Source organism: Danaus plexippus, chromosome 15 (genome assembly GCF_018135715.1).
Source record: "Danaus plexippus chromosome 15, MEX_DaPlex, whole genome shotgun sequence".
Classification (NCBI taxonomy): domain Eukaryota; kingdom Metazoa; phylum Arthropoda; class Insecta; order Lepidoptera; family Nymphalidae; genus Danaus; species Danaus plexippus.
Window position 1 is genome coordinate 4,416,041 of NC_083547.1, and position 17,577 is coordinate 4,433,617.

General features: G+C 33.0%; 2 protein-coding genes across 4 annotated transcripts; one reads left to right on the plus strand and one right to left on the minus strand.

Annotated features, from left to right (window-relative positions):
- Window positions 1-789: 789 nt before the first annotated feature.
- LOC116766474 (lipoyl synthase 1, mitochondrial) lies at window positions 790-4,213 on the minus strand. Its single transcript, XM_032656322.2, has 8 exons — window positions 4,035-4,213; window positions 3,723-3,915; window positions 3,423-3,556; window positions 2,946-3,102; window positions 2,547-2,604; window positions 2,175-2,327; window positions 1,810-1,931; window positions 790-1,038 (listed from the first exon to the last, which is right to left on the minus strand). The coding sequence occupies exons 1-8, from the start codon at window positions 4,080-4,082 to the stop codon at window positions 803-805; spliced, it is 1,101 nt and encodes a 366-aa protein (XP_032512213.2). The 5' UTR covers window positions 4,083-4,213; the 3' UTR covers window positions 790-802.
- Window positions 4,214-5,830: 1,617 nt separating this feature from the next.
- LOC116766237 (uncharacterized) lies at window positions 5,831-15,449 on the plus strand. Of its 3 annotated transcripts, XR_009752898.1 has the most exons (16): window positions 5,831-6,177; window positions 6,472-6,578; window positions 6,874-7,003; window positions 7,111-7,185; window positions 7,748-7,870; window positions 8,051-8,188; window positions 8,303-8,578; window positions 8,909-9,040; window positions 9,270-9,560; window positions 10,033-10,217; window positions 10,673-10,959; window positions 11,089-11,363; window positions 11,563-11,676; window positions 12,510-12,672; window positions 12,830-14,734; window positions 14,794-15,449. XR_009752898.1 is itself a non-coding variant. In XM_032656027.2 (15 exons), exons 1-15 carry the CDS (start codon window positions 6,097-6,099, stop codon window positions 13,561-13,563), a joined length of 3,111 nt encoding a protein of 1,036 aa, XP_032511918.1. In that variant the 5' UTR covers window positions 5,831-6,096; the 3' UTR covers window positions 13,564-15,449. The 3 variants fall into 3 exon arrangements, 2 of the variants coding, with proteins under 2 accessions (XP_032511918.1, XP_032511919.1); XM_032656027.2 differs by having other exon boundaries at window positions 12,830-15,449; XM_032656028.2 differs by having other exon boundaries at window positions 7,751-7,870; window positions 12,830-15,449.
- Window positions 15,450-17,577: the final 2,128 nt, after the last annotated feature.

The following is a 17,577-nucleotide window of genomic DNA, read 5'->3' on the forward strand; positions in this document are numbered from 1 at the left end:
GGTTTCGTCTTTTTTTCTAAGTGTGAAAGGTATTTCTTTAACAGATATATGTATTTTATATGTCATTTAAACTAACAACGTTATCGAAATGAATATAAAATCAACAACGTTGGTAATTATCGTAAAGAAATTTTGTTTAGGTTGGAGTATTTTTATAATTAACTGAAGGTGGCTCGACCAGGGAAGTGAAACCCTCTCACAGAAGATCGACGTGAAGTAGCCTACAAAGGCTGCCCTTTCCCTATTCTCACCTTTTCCAGACATTCCATTATTCCCACCCTTCCCTATTTCTAAAAAAACCAAGGTTGGCAACGCATCTGCAACAGATGTTGCGGATGTCCTTGGGCGACGGTAGCTACTGCCCACCAAGTAGGCCGTCTGCTCGAATTTGCTTCTTTTAATAGAAAAATAGAGGCTAGTTCTTAAGTAGCTACAATAACATTATTTATGAAATACAACATATAAAAAGAAATTATAAGTTTATATATAAATTTAATATCCGCCTAGAGGCATGAAGAAATAATTTCAGTAAGCAACGTTAATCAATAAAACATAATATTTTTTTCAAATAACTATATTCATCTAAAAACTACTTATATAATAGGAAACAAATTATATATATTTTAATGAACAACAATCTTGGGCTAGTACTATTTGGGAAAAAAAAACATCAGATTAGACAAACATCATAATTTAAAACAGTCTACTCCCAAAAATTAATATAATGTATACACAGAAATATACAGAATATAAATTGTCGATTAATAATTATTATCTATAAAAAATAAAAGATCGATTTCCTTCAAGCACTATTAGCTTTTCTGTCTCTCAACAAACTCGATATGAAGAACTCCCCAGCCCTATAAGACGAACGTACAAGTGGGCCACTAGCTGTGTACAGGAAGCCTAGCTGTTGGCCCAACTCTTCCCATTCTTTGAATTTGGCCGGTGTCACATATTCGTGTACTTTGAGATGACGCTTGGTTGGCTGCATATATTGGCCCAATGTTACACAATCTACACCCGACGATCTGAGATCTGAAACATTTTTTATAAAACGTTATTATTAAATTCCTATTAAATATTAAATATTAATGTCTGAAATAAAAATAGTAATTTTTGAATTTTTGCGGTCAACCAGTTGATAATAGATAGTATTTAATAGTTTATTTATTTTTATGTTTAAATAAGAAAAATAAAAAGAATAGCCTTAATGTCACGGTGCTCTCAATATATATTACAAATCATCATATTTATTATAAAGGTCTTAAATAAAAAAAAAAAACAAAGAATATTTCAATATTAATCAGTACATATTACAAAACAAAGTCCCTCGCCTCTATCTGCCTGTATGTACGCGATAAACGGAAAAACTACTGCACCGATTATCACAGTTATCACCACTCGATAGCGTGATTCTCGAGGAAGGTTTTAGTATATAAGTTGTTAAGTTTTTGTATTCACTTTTATTTACTTTTTATTTACTCTAGAGAAAAGTCCGCTGTTGCATATGTCTATACCTTAAGGATAACATACTATATCCATTTTACAACTTTTAAAAATTGGCATTCCTAAAGCATTCATTGGAAAGCTATTTATATAAATACCGTATTAAGTCTTATTAAAACAAATTAATTCGTTTTCAAGCCTATATTAGTATCTGTAAATTACCTTTGAAATCATTTAAATCGAACCATTTGAAAGTTATCATAATATAAGTTTAATAATTCTTAAAATTAAACACTATTTTATATTTTTTGTAAAGGCCCGTATGAAGCCGGGGCTGGTACCTAGTAAAATATATAATACCTTTCATAGTTTGTTCAACTTCTTGGTCAGTTTCGCCAAGACCCAACATGATAGACGACTTTGTAATTAAATCTGGATTAATCTCCTTTGCTGTGCTGAGAACTCTCAATGTTTGTCGATACCTGAACATTAAAATAACAATTTAATTGATTTGACCTTTCAAAAACATTAATTCACATATTTTTTTTTACATTTTAGTCATATATATGAAAAACTATATTTAATTTTTTTTCCAATGAGAACAGACCATTTGACTCAACTATAAGATGAACATGACACTAAAAAGTATTGAAATTTTATTAAAATAGCTTTATTTAACTTTCCTTGATTTGTTTGTAACTATATTTACATCTTAATTTACATACCCTGCTCGTTTATCTCTCACAAATGGTGTGAGTCTTTCCACGGTTTCTATATTGTGCGCAAACACATCCAAGCCACTGTTAGCAATAGTGTTAATACAGTCCCGATTCCCTCTAAAGTCTGGTACTAGACATTCAACGAGGATTTCACTATTTCTGTAACAATTTTACAAGACTTACATCCTCTGTGCAATAATGGCATAGCTATTAAACTGTGTTCATGTTGAAATACTAAGGGTTTTGAAAAACTACAATAGATAATCTAAGTGATGTTAATAACGAAATGTAACATAGAGCCAATATGTATAATAGGTAATCATTTAAGGTTCACAACCCAGAATATGACAAGTATGTTTGTAATAATAGTCTACTAACTGTAATTTTATCTCCCTCACTGTTTCAGCAAAATGTCCAGATCCTCCGTCAGGTAAATCTGTAACAGGAATATATAAAGATCAGAATCTTTATTTCAACAAAACATATTTTTGATACTTCATGTTGTATTAACATTATTGCATTATATATTAGCAAATGCGACAATGATCTCACAGTAAGTGACTTGTAATAACAATAGTAGCAAATTTTTTACATTAATATTTGTAAATATTTATATACCAAATGAGAGTATTAGGTGAAGCTAGGAAGACATTAATATCAACCTTCATAGAAAAAATCAAATGGAACCTTCATACTTTGAAAGATAATTGGAATTATTATATAAATAAAAATGTATTTAATATTGATTGTAAAATTTAAATGCTACACCCAATTTACCATCTCTATCGACAGAAGTGAGCACTATATATCCTAGGCCCCACTGGTTTATTGCCCGTGCAGTGTTGCCAGGTTCATTGGGATCAAGTGGAGGCGGCGCTCTGGATGTCTTCACTGAACAGAACATACAACCACGAGTGCATGTGTCACCCATTAACTGAAAGTAAATATATAAATAATTCTTTTATTTCCTCATTGTTTTGGTTTAAGATGACAAGCAAGCAGTTTCGATGTCACAGACAAGTCCAAAGGAATTACTGTTAAAAATTACTAATCATCTTAAAACATTATTTTATTTTTAAATAGATTTAATACACAAAAAATTTAAATATATCATTGCCAAGCAGATCTTTAAGCATGATTAATACATTGATTAATAAGTTTAACAAATAATTAAGTTAAATATTGCCTGAATGCTTACATAATTAGCACTTAAACAAATTTATACTATATATGTAAAATAGATAATATATATACCATAATAGTGGCAGTAGATGTACCATTTTTACCGCCACTCCAACATTCACCTATATTTGGACATCTAGCCTCCTCACACACTGTGCTAAGATTCAGGCTTCGTAATTGAGCTTTAAGCTCACTGAATTTTGATCCTGTAATAAAAAATAACATAAAAGTAATGAATAAAAATAAATCTTGTTATAAAATAATATGATAACTAAGACCTTACAATATCTTTTCGTGAAAGGTCATAACCTAAGTCATTATATTATTGCACAATTTAATTTATAGTAATGTTCAAAATACTACTTAATTTACCTGTTGGTATTGTAGTTTTCAACCATGGTGGTAACCTCAATCTTTCTGACTGGCCTCTTTCTCTTTTTAATTTCCCTTCATAATCCTCCCAATTTTTCGGCCTATCTTCAGATGTAAAGTCTACTAAACCTGGTCCTTCCCTTAACTTTTCTCTTATTTGATCTAATTTGCTTGTATGTTTACATCTTTGGAACTGTTAGGCATATGCAATGAATTTATTAAGTTGTAATTAATATTATATAGTAAGTATTTGGTTTACATTTACATGTTTTTAAGATTATTTTTAATAGATTTTTACTAACATGACCTTACCTCGTGACCCCTTGTGGTCAAATACGATTTAAGAGAATTTCGAAACATTATTCGTTACGACGATCACCCACCTCATTTACAAAAAAAAAAAATGATAGAAATTAATTTAATAGTTACAATAGATGAAGATCTTATTTCCTGTATTCTAACTGTCAAAAACTAAAATGTCAAAATCATACTTCAGAATTAAAATTACACTGTAGTTGGTAGACAAGCAAATAGCAATTGAGGAAAATTTTATTGAATCCTTTTTGCTTTTGGACACGAGAGGGCCTACTTAATGCCCAAAGAAACAAATAGATGGTAGGCTTAAAAAAATATTAAAAAAATTGATTTAATATGACAGTAATCAACTTTCTGATAGTATGGATATAACAAAACAAAACTTTACCATGTAGTAAACCTACACATGGACACACATATATACACTTTTTTTGCTTTTTTTTTCAATATCATCACTTTTTGGACTAACCAAAAAATTTATAAATTTAACATTTTCAATATTAAGATTTTTTAAATAAATCTAACAAAATTTATAATCAATGTACCTACTTTTGTTCCTTATTTTATTTTAGGAAATGTTGGTATTGATCATTTTAACAATTTCTTTTAATACCTTATTAATAAATTATTAGTGAATAAATAAAATAAAATAAAAATGCGGATAATTAATTTAGTGTTTTTTCCGTGGCTTCTGTGATTATAATCTACGCATAAAAAATGAATGGACATGAAATGTACAAATGAAATCATATCACTCAGATCATATTTTATAGTTAAAAAAGTTATATTATAAATTTTATTTAAAACACTGGCAGCATAATAAATATATGAGCGTCCAATTTATTTGCGTGAGATGAGCAAGAACACCCTGCCGGTGGCTAGAGACATATTGCCCACTCGCAGTTGGCATCGAACAAGCGTCATACACTGTTGTGATCATATTATATAGTACAAAACAAGAATAGAAAACCAAATGCCCTTCTAACCCTTAAAATATGTTGAGGAAACTGCCGTTACGATTTGAGGATTAAAATTTCTTATGTAAACCAAAAGCTATCTTCCACCCATCAATAATTCTAGAAATTGATTCCCTTTCAAAATAATCAGGCAAATCCAATATTACTACAGATCCTCGTTGTTAAAGAATGATGCCACATCTTGAGTCATAAATAGTATACAACAGTAATATGTAAGAACAAGTGAAAACATTTTCGTCCCAGTGAATTTGACCCAGACTTTTCTAATTTTATAAGCCCACGTCAATTTATCCAATAATAACAAAACTAAAGTTTTTGCCTGCCTATAAAGCCTAGAATATAATGCCTAGAAAGAAGCTCTAAAATTCTAAATGAAATATTCTTCAATTTAGATTTTCCCATACACGTTATAAGTCACAGGCGTTAAAAGAGTTGAAGATAAGACAATTAGTGGAAACGACGTCAATCTTTGACCTTTATTTCTTTTCAAACATTTTCTTTTAAAAAAAACAGAGAGAGTATTTCAAACAATTTTGAATTTCAAGGTTTATAATTGTTACTAAAACATGTGTTAAATAATGTGAGGCAATAACATTTTTTTAATAGTTCAATTAAAAGTGATAGATCCTGTTTAGTTAAAAGACAAATTAGCAAAATTTAGCATTCACCAAGACAACTTCATCTAACATGAACAAAATGAAATATTTAGCAATCTAAAATATTTTCAGTTTTATACAGCTTACACCTTTTTTTTATGTTGCAATATTTTTGTTTTAAAACTTCAAATTTAAGTAAAATATTAGCAGTGTTGCCATATGTTTCATTTGTAATCTCAGAGATCTTGCTTTGTGTTAACATTATAATTAACGCAGGATGTGATTGAACCTTATTTGCATTTTTCTATCAAACATATGTGGATAAACACATATATATGCGAATGACTACAAAACTGGGGCTAAAAATAAACAATTGCCCAAATTTACACTGACCTTGAAATGCAGCAACAGCTGTCAAATGTTAAATGAACTTAACCAAGTCACGGAAAGATGAATTAAAAACAATTAGTGATTTAATTTATCGACATGAGGAACGTTGAACCTGTGTTAGAAGATAAAATGGACGAAGCTGTCACTCATTATATAAATTCACATCAACCACCTGAGGTTAGCGTTACTTTGTTTTTTTTCTTGGACTCGTAGGAGTAAACAATATTTAGGGAGTACCTTACATTATAGTTAAAGCGTTGAATGGTTTACCAAGAAATATAAAAAATATTAGGCACCTATATTAAAATCTACATTTTTCTAATTACTTAAGATTTAGACACTGTCTTATAGTAAAGCTTTATTAAAATAGAAGTTTAAATGAATATCTTGCTTCATGATGCATGAAAACTTGCAATATAAAAGTGAATCTTTTTCTGCATAATAATAAAAGTGTATAAAAATTATTTTTAGTCAGTACATATAGATGCAAATTCAATGGCTCTCAATGTGCATGATGATTCCACTGGCAGAGTGGTTACTGTTATGCACCCCCATAATTTTACGACTCAAATGTGCAGGCAAGTATTTTAAAAGTACTCTACTGTTATTTAATATTATTTGTTATTTTTTAAATTCATCAATTACCTGAAACAACATTTTACACAACAATGAAATTGTTTAAATTTTTTTAATAATTCCCATAATTAATCTGTTTTATTTTATTGGATATGATACCTTAAAAAACATGCTAACTCACATTAAGTAGGACATGTATAATTCTTCACATCAATACATAACATTGATTCACAGTTCAGTTCTTAAATCAATGCTTTGAAGTTATTTGTATTAACATTTTAACAATGCTACCAACAGACAAGTATCAGTAGGTGACCAAGTTGGAGAAGGACCATGGGTAGAGGAATTCCTAGATCCTGAAGGTAGACTAGCAGCTATAGTGGCACATCTAGCACAACACTCTAGGACGCAGCATCATTTGCATAAAGTTTGTATTACAGATATAAAGTGTTTATTGTCTCTTTTCTAAGGAGGTTTTTTAAATGCCTATAGTTCAACACTTATTAATAATTATTGGATCATATTTTTTTTCAGGTTCCTGTTAGGAGTGATCTGGATTCTTCAGTAATTTTAGATGCACCAATGAGACTTTTCAACGGTCAAACATTGGTAAGGTTGAGTATTTATACATATCAACAAAATTTTAGTTCCTGCTTTTAATTCCGAGATGAAAATGTTCTACAAGATGGTTTAAGAAACTTCTTTAGAATTTTTTTGGACTACACAGGTGTCATTTTATCTCAGACTGAAAGGTTCCTTTGTAAAAATGTAATATTAATGGAAGTCGAGCAAGAATGTAATGTTTAGTAGCACCTGAAAAAATATGAAATATTACCAGTTAATACCTCACACAAACTTTTTGTTTATATAAAATATAAGTAGATTAAACCTTAGAAATACTTAATAGATCTGAAAAAAGAAATTATTTAAACAAGTAAAAACATTGGCAAATTTATCAATCAGCCTGAAGAAACATAAATACCTTTGTTAAGTATTTAATTATTAGTTATTATTTATAGTGATATCTTAGAAAAAAATTCTAAAAACATATTTTTCATGGAATTTTATAATCAATTGAGTAATAAAGAAATGATAAGTCAGAATTGCTTAATAATACCAAGTATATGTCAAATTATTATGTATTTTTTTGTAATTATGGCTTTATTTTTAGCAGGAACCACACTCTGAACCCATTGTAGTACAAGTTCCACCTCTGCCTCCATTACCACCATTACAAGAGATGAAGAGATGTCCGGAAGCGGACTGGTTTAATAAAGACAAAAATGAGCTTAAGGTAAGATTATAATTTGTTTTTCATTAAAGTTTATTTTTGAAATTGTCCCATATAAATTTAATTTTTTTTTAACAGAGAATAACATTAGTTGATGTTATTGTTAGTGTTATTTGTTATCTTGATTCATAATTACTAATAAAGAAATTGTTTATTTTCAACATCATAAAAACCTTTTTGCAGGAACAGCAACTCCTTTCACAGGATACTGTTCTGGAGTCCAGCGGATCTCCAGCACATAAGCAGAGTAAAAAGAGCCTGCCTCATAAGAAGAGGATCTCACGGAAACTAAAGCGAACCACCAATAGCACTCCGCAGCAGGTTTATATATAGTTTTCATTATATACAAAATATTTTGCAACAAAGATGTTTTCATTACATATTTAAAGCTTAATTTTAGGTCCGACTATTACCTAATGTTCAATAATGTTTTAGGATATAGTAGTGATCAATTGTGGATCTGAGGTTCCACAAGAAGAAATTCTACCAGATAGTTTCTCACACGCTCACGAATCCCACGATACCAATAACGGACACGACGCCCATGGAGCTCACGATGCCCACGATCCCCATAATCCTCACAATACTCACAATCTCCACAACCCCCACCATCCTCACAATCCTCATAACCCCCATAATGCACACAATCCTCATGATCCCCATGATCCTCATGACACTGTTTTGCCTGAAACCCATCATATTGGACAGGAGGTAAAATAATTTTTTAAATTTCTTTTAAAATAAAGATTTTTATTTTATAATTACTTATGAAATGTAAGAACATTTCAGTGAGCAATAAAGTTAAGGATTTTCGAAATTCATGTCTTGGAATACATAACATTACAAGTTCCATACCAGTCAAAACAGCGATACATACTTTTACGAAATCACTCATGATTAGGCAAAGAATAAAGTTAGGATATGATAAGGCAATGACAATGACAATGACAAAATAATAAAATCATTATTTGTAGGAGCTTGACAAACGTGGCTGCTTCATTAACTAGTGATAGATTGAATAAATGTGTCTGTACTTTTAAGATACGGTCGCCCCTGATTTGTCAACTTTGCGGCGAATACTACGGTCACGAACAGCTGAAGTTCTACCATCATCTCAAACAGCATTACGAGCCACAGCTCGTGTTAGACACTCCCGACCTACCAATTGACAAGGTATAAACCGATTCATAAATTATTATCCTACCACAGCTTGGGATGTACTCAAGCTAGTGAGTCTTTAAGTTAGTCATAGGACTATAGGAATGTTGCTGTTTTAATAATATTCATTTAAAATATGTACTCTATGTAAGCATAATTTAATTTAATATACTCCTTATCTTTGACATCTATTATACTCTTTTAAGCAATATAATTCTTTCTTAAAACAATATTGTTTTTACAGATGACAAATACGTGTATAGACAATGTGGCAACTCTTCCGGATTCGATAGTGGAACTATCACTAGAAAATACAGTACCAAGGATAATATACCCTCCGCAGGACAAAACATTTTGCAGCTATAAGATTCCGTTTACTTCAACTAATATGGAAAAGGAACAGGAACAGGGAAGAGTTGATTTATTTGATTCATTGGACAAACTGGAAATGTATTTCTGCACAAAGTGTAATAAATCATTCAGGAAGCAGAAACAATGTGAGATCCATATAAAAGAAGCTCATCTGAATCAGAAGGTAAGTTTATAGGGCACTGAGTATATTATAATGATGTTACTAAATACTTTAGTGTTTTGATTTTGGTTTGCCTTGATATATATGATAATAAGACATTTTTGAAATAAATATTGCAATGATTTTAAGTAACACAATACATAATCATTGATTAATCATCAAGAAGTGTTGACTTTGCTTCTGTGGTATTTTAAGTACATCATATCTCAGTCAGTAAGAACTTCATTCATTTTTAAATATTATAAGACAATCAGTCAGTTTTTTTTTTATATTGTATTGTATTTGTATAGAATTCTAATATAAGATTCCAATGAAGTTATTTGGTAAATCAGAGTTTTTTATGTTTTCATCAAAAGTATGGAAGCAGCATAAAATACAAATTAAATTTACCCACCTGGATTTAAATAAAGATATGGCATGAAACTCACGTACACAGATATAAGAATAAATAATTCATCATTACTGTTCCATCTAGATGGATGATATATCCGAGTTCAGTGACCCTGAGGATCTCATGGAGGGCATACATGTGGCGGTAGAAGAGGGAGGAGGAGAGGGGGAAGGCGGTGGAGACTGTAGCAGTGAGCAGTACGACCAGGCTCTACTACCGCATCTGACAGTAGAAAACGGACACGTACATCAAGAACATGTTAGACACTGGTTAGTAGTGGTGGAATCTGGAGGGGGGAGGGGAGTATTAAGAAATGCAGTAGAGTCACGTAAAGCTGTGGTATATTACATGCGTTTTTTTATTAACTAAATACATGAAGTATTCGCTCCGCTTCAGATTGTGCTATATAAAGAAGAGCTTAGATGAAAATATTTAAATTAGTGAAATAGAGAAACAATTCGGGAGTTCCAGTGTTTTTTATTTTATAGTATATTGACACAGCTTAATTGAGTCCTTGCGAGCGAGAATATTACTTCACGTCATGAGGATTAGGGGAGGCAAGGACTATTTTTTTGGTTTGCCTATAGTTGTTGCAATATCGGATATAACAAATTTTGGTCTCTAATTTAAATATTCCAACCCACATATTTAGCTATCTTCTTTATTTCTATAATTTTAATACGTCCTTTAGAATTATAAACATGTTATCAAACATCTGGTACAGGTATATGAGGAATGGGTCAAACAGTTCGGTGCCACTTTGCACATGTGGCGGTGCGGGTTACTGTGCTATGTGCACTCATGCACACACGCCCACCATTCAACCCACACAGACGATACACACACAGACCATACATACCCAGAGCTCTGACATGCCCTTGCCCAGTGTGACCAGTGTCAGCCACGTGACAACCAGCCACGTGACCAATGTCAATCATGTGACCAGCGTCACTCACACCAGCAATGTTAACGTCAGTCAGAATGTAGCAGTCAGTCAGAGGACGGAAAAAGGTGGGTAGAAAATATTGTAGATTTGTCCATACTCTTAATTAATTATGACATATTTTTTTAATTATTAGTTAATATGTAAAATTTGTATATATAAAGTGTTCAACGTATTTAAATATATTAATGTCGTAGATGAGTCGCTACAGAGGATGTTCGAAACTGAGAATCACAGTCAGGAAAACTTCACAGAGAACATTCTAGAACAACAGGAGCTGAACATCAAAGTTGAACAGCCAGTAGAAGTTAAACAGGAGAAGAAAAAGCCCACTAAGACCTTCGAGTGTTCGCATTGTGATAGAGTGTTCCATCATAGAAACAGCCTGTTCTATCACACGTTGATGCATAGCGAGAAGCAACAAGTCTGTAGAGAGTGTGGGAAGGAATTTTACACCGTCAATGCTCTTAAGGTTCCATTAATATTTAGTTACTAGCCGTGCCTATAAATTTTAATTTAAGTCTAAAAATAAAACAATCTAAAAAACGGTTCTAAAGCTATACAATAAAAATTTAAAAGGAAAACTAAAATTTCGTTACACCTTTCAGACAAATTGTTGGACTAGTTTCATTTTATATTATTTTAACACATATATAATGTTCATCATTTAGATCCACAAGCGAGTTCACAGTGACTACCGGCCTTGTAAGTGTGACGAGTGCGGAAGAGATTTCAGGCAGTGGTCAGATCTGAAGTACCACAAGGCATCCATACACTCCGATAAGGTATGAACTTGTATACTATGTAGTAAAAAACCTAGCCTTATCTTATATATAAAATTCTCGTGTCACAATTTTCGTTCCCGTACTCCTCCGAAACGGCTTGACTGATTCTCATAAAATTTTGTGAGCATATTGAGTAGGTCTGAGAATCGGCCAACATCTATTTTTCATACCGCTTAGAGAGGGTTGTTCACCCTTCAACTGTTTTTTTAATTTCAGAACGAAATTTTTTGTTTTTATTTTTTAATAATGTGGCATCAAAAAATATATACAACCCTAAATTTCTGCTTTTTTATCACCAACCCCTATTTTTTTATATATATATGTAAACACAACACGACTATATGTTTATTTCGGCTAATATCTAAAATGGCTGAACCGCGTTTAACGGGACCTATTGGCAGGTAGCTGATGTAATAAAAAGTAACTTAGGATACTTTTTTCAAGATCCCGAATGAACATCCCGTAATTATAACGCGCGAGTTAGTTTAATATAAAAATCTTGTTATGTGTTAGTACGATCGGAATACCGTCTAAAATGCCTTTCCAGCGAAGTTTCGTCTAACACAGCAGTGTGATAGAAATAAAGCTTTTTTCGTTAATTTTTTCAGTCATTAGGATCATCCACTTTCTCCTACTTTTTTATATCTTATAACTCAAGCATTTGTATACATATCTCGGGGCTAAAACAAATGACATCTACAAAATTTTAGCCTTATATTTTGATATAAATGGATATACACAAAAAACTTAAATTACTTTTTTTATACGCAGTATTACACATACACTTATTAAAGTATGATTAGCACTAATGATTCATTTCAATGTTGTTCTAGAAAAACTTCAAATGCGAATTCTGTGGTAAGGAGTTTGCTCGGCGCTATTCTCTTAACGTACACAGACGTATACACACCGGCGAGAGGAACTACAAGTGCGAGTACTGCAACAAGTCTTTTAGGGCCTCGTCCTACAGGCTGATTCATATGAGGACACACACTGGTTTGTTTTCTTTGATTTAAATGTATAAGCTATAGTCGTTGGAAGACAGCTTGTTAGTGTTACTTAGGGATGTCTCACACAGATAACCCCGAAGTAGCAATTGCAATTATTATTTTAAATATGACATAGAAATTAAAAAAAAAACATTTCGTTTTAGGTACTAAGCCCTATAAATGTACACAATGTGAGAAATGTTTCCGTGTGGCTTACGATCTGCGACGACACATGCTGATACACGACAAAGTAAGAGTCCGAGGTGAGGAACAAAAGAATAAAACAAAGGAAAAGAAACAGAACGACACTAAGGAAGAAACGAAGGAAACAAAGGCCGCTAAGGCAGACGAGAAGAAGGAAACAAAGCTACCAATATTAAAAAGTCTGCTAGATAAGAAACAAACTAAACCACCAAAGAAATCACCTAAAAAGGCACCAAATGTAACAGTTCAGAGTAGATCCAACGAACAATTTAAAATGGACCCAGATTATAACAACGAAGTGTTCGACACGAGACAGGAACAGTATAAATTTAAAGTGTACTCAAATGAATTTAAACAAAAAGACTATATAGAAGAAGTCAGACTAGAGGGAAGGTCAGAGGACAGAGAACTGGCAACACTAAGGACATTGAAAAATCAGGAATGTGAAAATATTGAGACGAACAAGCTGCCTTATAGAGAAAACACTGACGGGAAGATGCAGGTTTACACACAAATAGAAAAAACAAAGGAATATAGTGGACCTATAGTTACCAATGCAGTATCATTAAGTGATATGAGGAGTTTAGACCGTGAGTCCAGGGACATGAGGAACGAGGTTCACGGTGAGACCATTGACAGTGCACTCCTGGAGCGTTTGTCTGCTTATTATAATAATAACATTCCGGCCGTATGAAAATTATGGTGGAAAACTCGGTACCTGCCAGACAAACAGACTATGTAGTGACATTTATTAGGTACTAATGACATGAACATTGGTTATCAGTGTAGGTTAGGGATGTGTTGAATATGTAATGCAACTGTGTGGGTGGATATCAGCGAGGTGATTGTATATAAAATAAAATAATTAATAATTTACTATTAGTAATTATGGAATGTTACTTTGAAGTATAAGGACCCTGTGAGTGTTATTATATAATCTATAGCGTTTTAATGTAATGCATCTGTGATAGCGTTACTTAGTGAGGCCAAAAACTTATCTGTAAAGATGAATTTGGATGTAAAAATTATGTTTATTTATACTATGTAGTAAGGTTATCACAATTTAATATAGATGTTTGCGAGATTTAAACATTAATAAGAATTAATTTGATCCTATTTTTTAGTTTTGGGCTTTCTCAAAACCCATGTAATTGATATTAAAGTATCAGGAAAAACGTGTAACTTTCTCTCGTTACAAACGTTTTTTGATGTCTAATAAAATATCATCCCGGTTAAAACATTGTTATATATAAAGAATAGTAATTTATGTATGTCTAGGAGATTTAGTCCAAATATAACTACATATATTAACTTTTCAGCCCTCATTATAATACCCGCACTAATTAAAGAGCACTTATCGGAATTAATTAGCTATCGCACTAATTTATGATATGACTGGTGATCTACACACGAGAAGAATAATCACTTGAATATTGAATAAAATAACATTATAACAACAGTAGATACTTTTGTAAATATTTTGAAAATACATAAAATGTTAGACCCAGTTTAACCAATCTCTGTTTGTTAAATCTAAACAAGGCATTTACTAACGAACCTTCAAAAATATAGTTGTCTGTTAAAAAATTTACGTCCCACTAAGAAAATGAACAAGGCATTATTAAATGACACGTTGAATGACCGGCTACCAGATTATTCGTTCTTGTTATAATACGACCAAAATGAAGTAATCACGTTTAATATGGCGTGTTTGTTGCGATGCGCCACTTTGTCCCTTGATCGTATATCTCCCTTGATACGTCACTTGTTAGCCAATGCGACCAAATTTTATATATCGTTGATTGCATAGATTTTTCATACAAACAGCTTTCTTTTCAGTTTCCTAGGTGTAACCTGTCAAAATCGTGTTGTCGATAAATTGCGTTATATATTTTTGTTTTATAAATTGCGTTCAAGTTATAAGAGATGAAAGGAGAACTTAATTTACAACGTCATAGAAAAGCCGGAGGCAAAATTTTTCATCACATGAAAAAGAAATTTTAATTCACCTTATTAATAAACACAAGGATATAGTCGAAACTGACAAAACAGATGCCGTTGCTATGGCTACAAAAAACCAGGGGTGCGATTGGACATTTGAATTATGACTATACAATAGATTAACAGTCCGTTAGCCATTTGACGGACCTCTAGAGCAGTAATTAATATTAATGTCTTGCTAAGACATTTAAACAGACATTATTGCGTGGTGGGACGCTCGATACATTTAACAGATCATCAAACGCTTTAACAAGCGCATTTATTTAACATTGATTGGTGGAGCTGGGTGTTAATCTTCTAAACTTTATTCGTGTCCTATTAAGCGTAGGTTAGATAAAATGGACTTAAGATAAATCTACTCTGTGGGTGGTAAAGACACCCATTCATGTGTACCTACCCTCAAAATCTCGCAAGCAAATTGCCTAACTTAGAAATCTTGTTTCATAATAATACGAAACCACCGTAATTGTATATATTATGTAGATATGTGTATAGCCGCATACTTACTTATTTAACTTTTTCTATATATAATCTATGTTCGAACAATATTAGCACAGTATAATAAAGACTACTGCCATTTGAGGACATTTTATTTATAAAATCGATAGAATTCAAGTAGAAGTTAGAAATTAAAGGTCATAGCTCATTAGAGCCACCCGGCACCCGACCCTCACCGCCTCAACTAGTGCGGTTGATATTGTTTGTATGGATTTCTATGGGTATACGCTCATTACATCAACTCCGGATCGCCTCGCTCGCAAGTTGCCCACGCGCGGGCGGCGAGTGGACCACTCGGTGACAACTCGCAGCTCGCATGCTTGCCGCACGTTGATCGCATGTTGCCGACGGGTGGACTCGAGGGCGATGCGTTGGCGTTGGCGATGCTCTCGTCGGCTAGCAAATGCCTACGAGCTGTCCAATATTCACCCTCTTTTTTTCTTTGTTTAAACATTTCGTGCACCCAATAAGCTTTCCTTTTTCTCTTGGGTCTTTCATTTTCTTCTGCATCAAGCGCTACAGCTATGAGTGCCAATTCACGGTTTGTAAAATTTAACATTATTAAGCACACGTGTAGACGTTGTGCCAATTGTTAACAGACTACGCGAAAATTCCTGGACTAACCGGTCTCAAGTCGTAGACCACGCGGCGTCCACCAGCGGCCAACGCGGGGTCCACTGGGTGACGATGTGAGGTCCAATGGTTGACCACGCGACGTTTATTGGTGATAACACGGTGTCCACCCGTGGACAACCTGTCGACAACGAGTGGACGCCGTGCGACGAGGCGGTGCGTAGTGGGTGCCGGGTGGCTCTAATGAGCTATGACCTTAAAAGTGAAAAAATCTGTAAAGTTTTAATGTATTAGGACCTCTTTTAGGTATGTAATGTACGCAAGTCCATAAGATAAGACCTTAAACACGAAGCTAGTTGTACTAGGCAAATATAGCCAATAAATAAATAGAAGTGCAAAAGGCAATATTGGTGATAACGGATCCTCTGATTATTATTGCTAAAAGCTTTAATTGAATCTGACTTTTTATGATAATGGCGGCTAACAAGCAGGCGGCCTATCTGATGGGAGGTATTTATCCTCGCTTATGAACATTTGCAACAAGGTGTAGGGCAGGATGCTTATGGCCCAATAAAGATCCTGTCGAAGAGCATTGCCCATCGTCTGAACTGAATCGAGTTTTGTATATCGCTGGCACGGGATTGATGGGCTCCCTAGAACCAATGCCAGTGAAACACGCGCAACACCTCAAAACACACTTAAGCTGATGCAGAACAGAAAGTCATTCTATATATCAACATCCTGGGAGAGGAAAGGGTGGGAAAAACCGGCAACCGGCTCTCTCACTCATTAAGCGAAACGCAGCTATTAAAAACTACGTCACGCCGATCTCCTGTGAGAGGATGATACTTCCCTGGACGAGCCAGCCCATGTTCGAGCTGTAGTGACATGACCACAGCTAGGCTCTACGTAGAATTAAAATAACTTAGTTTATTGTGGTTCTGATGCAACCAGAAAAGTAAAAAAGTCATGTATTTTATATTTAATATACCGTGGATAATTAGCTAGTAAAAGAGAAAAGGGCATAGACATTCATAAACTTCTAAAAAAAATTATGAATTCTATAACTACAAATCTGTAAGCAGGTTTATCAAAATAAACAATTATATGTTTATTATTACAGGTATAAAAGATAGGCATAGGGCCCACCTACGGTTTTTTGTATTATTGGTTTTAAACTAAAATTATTAGTGAATGTGCAAGTTATAGAAAACGAAGAATTACTTAATGCTGTTTTTTTTATTTCGATAACAAACTTAAATGTTACATGTTCAATGCTTCATTACGCACTCACTGTTTCCTCACAGAGTCCCAAGTCCTCGCGTCGTTGCTCTCAGTTTTGTAGCAGGCGTTTTGTCGTTAATTATGGGCTCCAACACTTAGTTTAAAATATCTTATTTTTCCTAAGTCTTGAAGGACTCAATACAAAATAAGGAAAATAATTATTAGAAATAGTCACCCAGCTTGAACCTTTGATTGCTGTCAGTACTTATAGTGGATAAAATAAATTCCGGGATTTCCCCGGATATAGCTCTCATATTCCTCTATTACAATTTTAAAAATGACATCTCTGCTAAATCATATTTATAAAGACACAAAGAATAATACGTTTTATTGAATAAGATGGTTGCAACCA